We start from the raw sequence: 8,605 nt of genomic DNA, 5'->3' as shown, positions 1-8,605 counted from the left end.
ATGAACATTTGGTGAGATTTACACTAAACATTCTCCCTTCTCTCTATCTATCCCCTGTGTATGTTCTGACTTGATCGTCGGAGGGGTTTTCCGGCCACACACCGCCAGGTAGCTCACCGCTGTTGTGCTCGCAGGTGATCGGACAGAAACGGAGCTTGGAAGAAAGGAATACGGGCTTGCCTGAATATTTGCTCCCCGTACAATCACAATTCACTGGAAAAAACAAAACAAATCAGCACAAAACAGTTTGTATTTTTGTACACCATAGAAATAACACACATTTGAAAGGTTGGAATAAATCTCATTTGTTCCTAACACTTATTTCGAAGACAATGCCATTTGTACAACTTATTACAAGGATATACCAGGCAATGCCAAATATAAGTCTAAATTACATTTGTTACGAAAAGTGAAATCGCTACCAAATCAAGGGGTCTTCATAGACATACAAATAAGAGAAAAAGATGTTTCCTACTATATATGGACCCTTATTCTGGTGATTCATGCAGCCAAACAACGTGGCCACTCAGTAGTGAACTGTTAAATTCAAATGAAAGATATGTGAGATCACGTTCCATCTGAGTTTGTTGCATCGCGACTGTAGTACTGGTCCAATGTCTTTGCTGGTATACGGTGGAGAAGCTCACGGGGGAAGATACGAAGCAGTGTCCAAGCCAAATCAAGTGACTGAAAAATGTTCCGAGTGTCGTATGCCCCTTGGGAAACAAATTTCCTTTCAAATTTGTCTAGGAACTCCAAATAAAGCTAAATTTTGCAAGAAAACAAAAACAAATAAACAAAAAACAAAGAAGCCTCATTATTTCCTCATATAAGCAATTAATTAAGAATTATGGTTCACTCAAAAACGCGAGCTCGCGTGCACACACACACACACACACAGTGAGACAGACAGACCAGATCCTCAGAAGAAAGTGCTTCTTCTCCAACCACGGCTTTCATTGCCTGAACATCTTTTCCAATGGCATAATTTGCATATAACTGAAGATGGAAATCAAGACTGTTAATTAGGACAAAACGAAGCAGAACAGTAAATGGAGCTTTAATCAACACAAATTCCAAACTAGACCTGGTTAGAGACATCAGCATGGTCTCGACGAGTCATTCCCTCACCAATAGCACTCTACCAAAAGACAAAAAGGAGATAGTGAGTTCATCATATTTGCTTTTCTTTTCTTTTTCCCCCTCAGGTAAATCATAGGCCTTGTTCGGGAAGTGGTTACTTTTTTGACTTTTTGGCTATTTGATTATTTGACTATTTTAGTAGGCTATTTTAGTTTTCTATGTTTGGAAAGTTGGGTTGAATTTTTTGATTGATTGTTGTATTGAAAAATGTATTTGAAATGATGTTTGATGCTAAAATAACAAATTTGTCCCTAACCTCACTTTTTTCAAAATTTGGGCAAAATTATCATTTATTACTTGTGGGATAGCCTGCCAATGTGACAGTGGTAGGCTATAAGTGCACTGCCAATGTGACAGTGTAGGCTGCCACTGCCGAGTTGTTTTTTTTTTTTGTTTTTTTGTTTTTTTTAAAAATATAAATCATTGATTTAAGATATTATTTGAGACTAATTGAATTTTTTAGTGTGTGAGACTATTTTAACCTCAAACTTAAGTTCCCAAACAAGGTTATAATATCATTGCAGGAGTCAGACCCAAGACCTCTTTTAATAGCTTACCTTCATTAAACGAGAAAGTGATGGGAGTACGTTGATAGGTGGATATATCTGTCCAATAAAATAAAATAAAAAAATAATTAAAATATATATATATATATATATATATGAAATGAATACCCATTGCCTTTATAATGGGCACTATGGATAAAAAGCTTACAGAATCGAAAAATTATCGAAAACAAAGTAGATAAAGCTGAATTTCAAGGAAAAGAAAATGAAACATCTCAAGGATAATACATCTGTTAAATAAGTTCTTGTCACAATCAAAATCCACAGAAATTGATAATAAAACTATATATTATTGAAAGATGGAGGCGATTTTGCTTAGAAATAAATGGAACCCAAACTGCGTCACAAATAATTCTTGCACTGATTGGTGTCCAATGCCATTTATTCAGGCCTGTTATCATTTTCTTTGTGTCTTCATTTTTCATGTTTTCTAAAACAAACACAATTAAAAGTTCAAAAATACCCATCTCTTTCATATCATTTTTTGTTATTGTGCAAAATTAGTTTCTAACATTCAGAAAACAACTCGAAAGTGTTTCCTAAAAAGGGACTGTTTTCAGAAAACTTTCCCAAAAAATAGTTTATTGATCATATTAGAAGATGCATAAGATGCCCTTGAGATCATTCTCTCATCTCACCTGCCGATTGTGGAGCTGCCTATCAATGTATATCTGCCCCTCAGTAATATAACCTGTGAGATCTGGAGTAGGATGCGTGATATCTGTGGTTTATAGAAAAAAAGTAATAAATATCAGATCCTTGATCATTACAAACCAAGCAAGAAAGATCAACAGGCACAGTGATACCATCATTAGGCATAGTTAATATAGGAATTTGTGTGATCGAGCCCTTCCTTCCTTCAATACGTCCAGCACGCTCATAAATTGTTGCCAGATCAGTATACATGTACCCAGGATACCCACGCCTTCCAGGCACTTCCTCTCGGGCAGCAGATACCTGATGAGGTAATTGTCTGTTTTCAGATATCATGCTTCGACTATGGTCAATCATGTCAAAGTTGAACATATTAAGGTCATTACAAAACACAACAAATTTTATTAAATTCATGTTCACTTTTGCTATTAAATGTGTATGTATGCCATAAACCTTCAAATACCTCACGAAGAGCATCAGCATAAGAGCTCATATCTGTAAGTATGACTAGGACATGCTTCCCACATTCGTATGCTAGGTATTCAGCAGTCGTGAGGGCAATTCGAGGAGTAATAATGCGCTCAATGGTGGGGTCATTGGCCTGAACTCCATTTAAAAAAAACAAATTATAAATATAGCAATAGAAAAGACAAGAAAGAAAAAAAAACACAAAAACAAAATGGCACCACAAAATTATAAATGTAGCAGCAGAAGATTCAGCTAGTAGTGTATGAAAAGATACCAGATTTAGGAAAAGGGTCACTCTCTCCATCGATCCATTCTCCTCAAAATCTCGCTTAAAAAATTGAGCCGTCTCCATGTTTACACCCATAGCAGCAAACACAATGGCAAAGTTGTCCTCTTCTTTATCCTATTAAGACATGGCACAGAATTAGAGAATTGCATATGACACGTCAAAAAAATATGGAGAAACTTGAAAAAGAAAAACCGAAAAAGAACAAAACTGGAGAAGCCAATAGGACGTTATCATCTTGAACCACACAGAACAAACTTGATTCAAAATTCTTTATTGCATTAACAATAGATTTTTTCCATATCCAAGAACATTAACTTCCACCACAAAAAAGAAAAAAGATCAAACGAATGTCTTACTTCTCTTTTTTTTTTGGGCTCAGCAAACATCTTATTTCTCTAACAATATTAACTATGAAAAATTCCAGAAGAGAACAATATACTTCAAAATCTTATTGAACTCATAAAGTATATGTTTCAGTGGGATTGGTATGTGAACTGTACCTCCATGAGATTGTCAGACTTTTCCAACCGTTTAACAAGACCAGCCTGACGGCAGATCTGAGCAGCTATTTCATTATGAGGAAGACCAGCAGCAGAAAAGAGAGGGATCTTCTGTCCACGAGCAATGGAATTCATAACATCAATTGTTGAAATCCCCGTTTGTATCATCTCTTCGGGATAGGTTCTCTCACTAGGGTTAATGGAGCTTCCTAAACAGATAAAAGGAATTAATCATGTATTCATGTTTTAAAAAAAGAAAGACATAAAGCATAATGTCAAGAGATATCCTTTATTTTAAAAATCACGACTCACCAGAAATATCTAGGAAAGCCTCAGGCAAGATTGGAGGTCCATTATCTATGGGCTTTCCAGAACCATTAAAGATGCGTCCAAGCATATCCATTGAGACTGGAGTTTTCAAAACCTGCACAATAACAATTTGAAGAGACTGAGAATTTTTATTGTTGGTATTATTTTTTTCTGTATGCTCTAGCTAAATTTAAAAAAAAAATAATTTATACCTCCCCTGTAAATTGCACAGTTGTGTATTTGTTGTCAATTCCAGATGTTCCTTCAAATACCTGAGAGAACGAAAAAAACTAAAAAAATGAGTGCATGGAGTGGGTCTAGGAAAAGAAAATTGGGGTCCATAGCGTTACTCCAAAATTATTCATTGTGGACTAACTATTAGTGAATATTAAAGGCAGCTCTACAATTGTAATTTGTATGTGATATAACCTGCACAACAGCTTTCTCCCCATCAATTTCCAAGACTTGACCACGTCGGGTTGTTCCATCTCCTAGACGAATATTGACAATCTCCTGGTATTTAGGACCCTTAACATTCCAAGAGAGTATGATACCAGCCCATGAAAAAACAATATTATCCTGAGATGTGGGGAAAAAGAAAAATAAAGAGAAAATTATTACATGGATAAATAGAGTTAACACACCTTTACTTTGTCAAGAATAACAAGGGGCCCCGCAACACCAGAGACTGTTCTGTACTCTGCAATTTGAAAAGCTCCAAATCAACATTATCCTTATCGTGATCAAGCACCAAGTCGTAAACAGCGATGATGTAATAGAGAACAAATAAAAAAGAAAAACATGGTAGTATTTTGCACATATACAAATATAAAAGTGTCCTTTATGTTTCACAAAATGATTTTGAACCGCAATGTAATTTAGCATAGTTGCCTCAGATCATATAAAATCACTGCAATGCCCAATATGACTTAACAAATATGCACTTGAATACCACTCCTATAAATGATAGAAAACTGCAAGCTAATTGAATTCGTACTCCTAGACCTTGAAATTGTTCCAATACTGCCAATAATTTGACAAAGTACATTAAGCACTATAGCCACAACTGATTCAAAATCTGCTACAGGTTCCGTCTGTTTTTCAGGTCACAATTGAAAGCATTGTGAATGAGGGGATGTATTAGAAGCAAACATGCCATGATATTTCCATGGGTGCAGCATCTCGTCAACAATGCATGTATATTAAGTTCTTACTGAAAATACATCAAGCACCAACCACTGTTCATCAAACTAGTTAAACCAGCCAAATCTTACCATAATTACAAAAAACATCCAGGGACTTTCAACTTCTTCAAAGCTTGTAAGATAAATCCTTTTGAATTGATTTATAATTTTTTCTGAAAATAACTAATGATCTGAAAACTATAGATTACTTCTGTAATGATAATATAAGCTATTTTTTGTCAAAATCAAATACTTTTTCCACTATAATCTATTCTCACACTTCCTCGAATCACAAAATTCTTAAAAATATCTTTCGGTATACAAAGGTAAGTTAATAAATCTAAACCCTGCCACAATGCAAAGACAAGAGCTAATCCAATCCCCACGCAATGAATCACAGGGGGTCATAGATGAATTCTCTATGATATCTGCTTGCTAATAATATCTGAGTATTCATCTGAGAAAAGTAAACAAATAATAAAATTTTTAACTGTACCTTTAAATTTCAATATGCTAAATGTTTGGAGCTCTAGAAGATCACTTACCCATTCCTATTAGCGTTTCCTCCATGTCAGAACTGTTTTCTGTAACTCCCATCTTCAAACTATGATCAGTACATCAAACAATGTCAAGAGATTGCTTAATATGAACACATAAGAATCAATTCAACAACTAAAGTGGAGAATTTTGCAATTAACAGATAAACTACACTTTGCAAGTAGTCAGTAAACTGTTCCAAGTAACGCTCTTCGACTATAACTTGCTGAACTTCATTGCCTTCTCAAAATTGTTCAATTTTTGAATTACGCTCTGTTTGGTTGCTGAGAAATGTGAGGGGAAAAAAAAACAATAACAACAACGCCGTAGTAAGAAATCAAGACATAAATTAAACAGGAAAATTAATCAACTACACGACAAAATTTTCCCGAGAAAAGTTATGGGAAAGAAACTTACGAGAGCTTAACAGAATTCGATTGAGTGAGTCGGAGAATGTTGGATTTTTGATATTCATCAAACTTGAAAAGAAAACGGAAAAACGAATATGCGTAAACTCTAAAAAAATTACTAATAACATGGAACTCAATAAAAAAAAAAATAAAAATAGAACATTAACATCAAAACATCAAATCATTTATGATGAAATCTACTGCCACATCATTACTGGGAACACTAATTAAGTACTCCCACTCATTTTCCTATGCGTAAAAGGTTCGAAGATTAATGAACAAAACGGTAAACAAGTTATGATATGACGAGGGACACAGATTGTGAGATACGGAGAGAGAGACAGTCGGCTAAGAACGAAAATTTATTTAAATCTCAACTTTCTCAATTTAATTTTTTAAAAATTAAATTTTTTATTTTTTGTGTTTTTATTTTTAGTAGATATTTTTAAAATTTTAAGTAATTTTTTTACTTTTTTAAATTCATCTTATTTAGATGTATTCAAATAAAAAAATATTTATGAAAAATATTTTAAAAAATTAAAAAATATAAAACGAGTACTAACTTTTCGTTTTGTATTTTTTTTGTTGGTATTTAGTGAATTTTTAAAGGTTTTTTTTATAAATATTATATTTTTTAAGTGTATTTATATTAGGTATGTCTAAAAATTTTAAAAAAAAAATATTGAAAATATTAAAAAAATTCATTGAAAATATTAAAATATGAAAAATAAAAAAATAAATTTTTTTGAAATTTATTTTCTAAAAACCAAAACCAAACAAGTTGACTAATACTTGCTCTTATTTTTCTTTTTAAAAAAATAAAATAATCACAGCTTCACCCTCCAAAAAATAAAAAAAACAAAGCTTCGAATTTTGTTTTTTTATTTAACTATCAATTGATAAATTGATTATAAAAAAAATGAAAGAGTATTCAACTTTTGAGTGTTTGGTGGGACAAGAAATAACTTATAACTTATTTTTATATGTGAGTTTTTGACATACTATTTGGTTATAATTTATTAGGTTAAAACAGTTTAACTAAAGTTGAAAAAAATTAATATTTCAAAAGTTGAGTGAGGAGTGTTTTAGTTACTGCTTTTTGATTCTTAATTTTTTATTTAGAATTGTTTTGAGAAGATGGTTAAAAGTTAATTTTTTGATTTTTTTTTAAAATATATAAAAAATGTGAGAAATGATGCGATCTAAAATGGGTTACTTCTCAAAAGAGCCCTTAAAATAATCTACACCAAACACCCCTTTGAAAGGATTATTACAAGATAGAAGAAAGAAATAAAATAACGATAAGTTTTTATATATATAACAAACTAGCCTATCACCCGTGATATGCACGGGAAAATTTTAGATATTTGTATTTGTTTTAGATTTTTTTTAATATATAAATTATGTTTTTTAAGACTTTTTATAAAAATAATTTAACAATCTTATCACTAACCATAGTGTATAGGAGAAGTTGAAAAGGGTACTGTAGTAATTATACACGGATTGTATCTATAATTATTTGTATGAGGTGATTTTAAATGCTGATTAAGAGTTTTTGACCAAATCAATAAATGCAGGCATGTGAAAAGACATGTGAATTGAAAAAGTTAATAAACGCTGATCAGGAAATTTTGACCAAATTAATAAATGCTGAGTTTTTTTTTAAATAAAAAATTTTAAAAATTCAGATTGGGATATTGAAGCTCCCACAGGCCTTGGAATTTAAAAACCCCCTTTTGCTTAATATATAGTACTAACATATCACCCGTGCTATGCACGGATTGTGTTTACAATTATCTATATATGTGAATTGTGATTTTTAAATGTCTTTTTTTTTTAAATGCCTTCTTTTTTCCTTTTTTATATTATATTAAAATTTAATATTTTGATAATAATCATATGTGTTAGACTTTTCAAGGAATTAAATGTCTTTTTTTTTATTATATTATATTAAAGTTTAATATTTTGATAATAATCATATGTGTTGGACTTTTTAAGAATTTTTTTTATGCTTGTTCTTAATGCATTAAAGTGTTATTATGAGGGATAATAATCATATGTATTGGGACTTTTCAAGAAATTCATGTGTTGGATTTCAAAGAATTTTTTTTATGTTTGTTTTTAATACATTAAAGTGTTATTATGAAGGTAGGACTTGAGAGTTGGGAGCAGTTAATAAATGCTAAGTTTTTTTTTTTAAAATCAAAAAATAGAAAAATTAGATTGGGAGATTGGAGCTCCCACAAGACTTGGGGTTAAAAATCCCCTTTTGCTTAATATATAGTATAGATAATTATCTATATATGTGAATTGTGATTTTTAAATGTCTTTTTTTTTTCTTCCTTTTTTATATTATATTAAAATTTAATATTTTGATATTAATCATATGTGTTGGACTTTTCAAGGAATTAAATGTCTTCTTTTTTTTATTATATTATATTAAAGTTTAATATTTTGATAATAATCATATGTGTTGAACTTTTAAAGAATTTTTTTTATGCTTGTTCTTAATGCATTAAAGTGTTATTATGAGGGATAATAATCA

At 31.4% G+C, this 8,605-nt stretch overlaps 1 protein-coding gene across 3 annotated transcripts; it reads right to left on the bottom strand.

Moving 5' to 3' along the window:
* Positions 1-271: 271 nt before the first annotated feature.
* Positions 272-7,087, bottom strand: LOC114262811 (V-type proton ATPase subunit B 2). 3 transcript variants are annotated; one of them, XM_082917562.1, is made up of 16 exons: positions 6,068-7,087; positions 5,825-5,934; positions 5,659-5,717; positions 4,574-4,629; positions 4,359-4,457; positions 4,142-4,201; positions 3,933-4,044; positions 3,621-3,829; positions 3,106-3,234; positions 2,827-2,964; positions 2,516-2,666; positions 2,348-2,430; positions 1,701-1,748; positions 1,088-1,141; positions 916-999; positions 272-765 (listed from the first exon to the last, which is right to left on the bottom strand). In XM_082917562.1, exons 3-16 carry the CDS (start codon positions 5,708-5,710, stop codon positions 568-570), a joined length of 1,473 nt encoding a protein of 490 aa, XP_082773688.1. In that variant the 5' UTR covers positions 5,711-5,717; positions 5,825-5,934; positions 6,068-7,087; the 3' UTR covers positions 272-567. The 3 variants fall into 3 exon arrangements, with proteins under 3 accessions (XP_082773688.1, XP_082773690.1, XP_082773689.1); XM_082917564.1 differs by having other exon boundaries at positions 888-999; positions 5,823-5,934; positions 6,068-6,203; XM_082917563.1 differs by having other exon boundaries at positions 888-999; positions 5,659-5,934; positions 6,068-6,203.
* Positions 7,088-8,605: the final 1,518 nt, after the last annotated feature.

This window comes from Camellia sinensis, chromosome 3 (genome assembly GCF_055761805.1).
Source record: "Camellia sinensis isolate YWXY chromosome 3, ASM5576180v1, whole genome shotgun sequence".
Lineage (NCBI taxonomy): Eukaryota > Viridiplantae > Streptophyta > Magnoliopsida > Ericales > Theaceae > Camellia > Camellia sinensis.
This window is presented reverse-complemented; position numbering and strand designations above follow the sequence as displayed.

Excerpts from the sequence above, each read along its gene's own strand:
- LOC114262811 (XM_082917562.1), bottom strand. The coding sequence starts at position 5,710 with ATGGGAGTTACAGAAAACAGTTCTGACATGGAGGAAACGCTAATAGGA. Across the intron at positions 4,630-5,658 it reads GGAAACGCTAATAGGAATGG|AGTACAGAACAGTCTCTGGT; the intron begins GTAAGTGATCTT and ends TTCAAATTGCAG. Across the intron at positions 3,830-3,932 it reads GGCTTTCCTAGATATTTCTG|GAAGCTCCATTAACCCTAGT; the intron begins GTGAGTCGTGAT and ends TTATCTGTTTAG.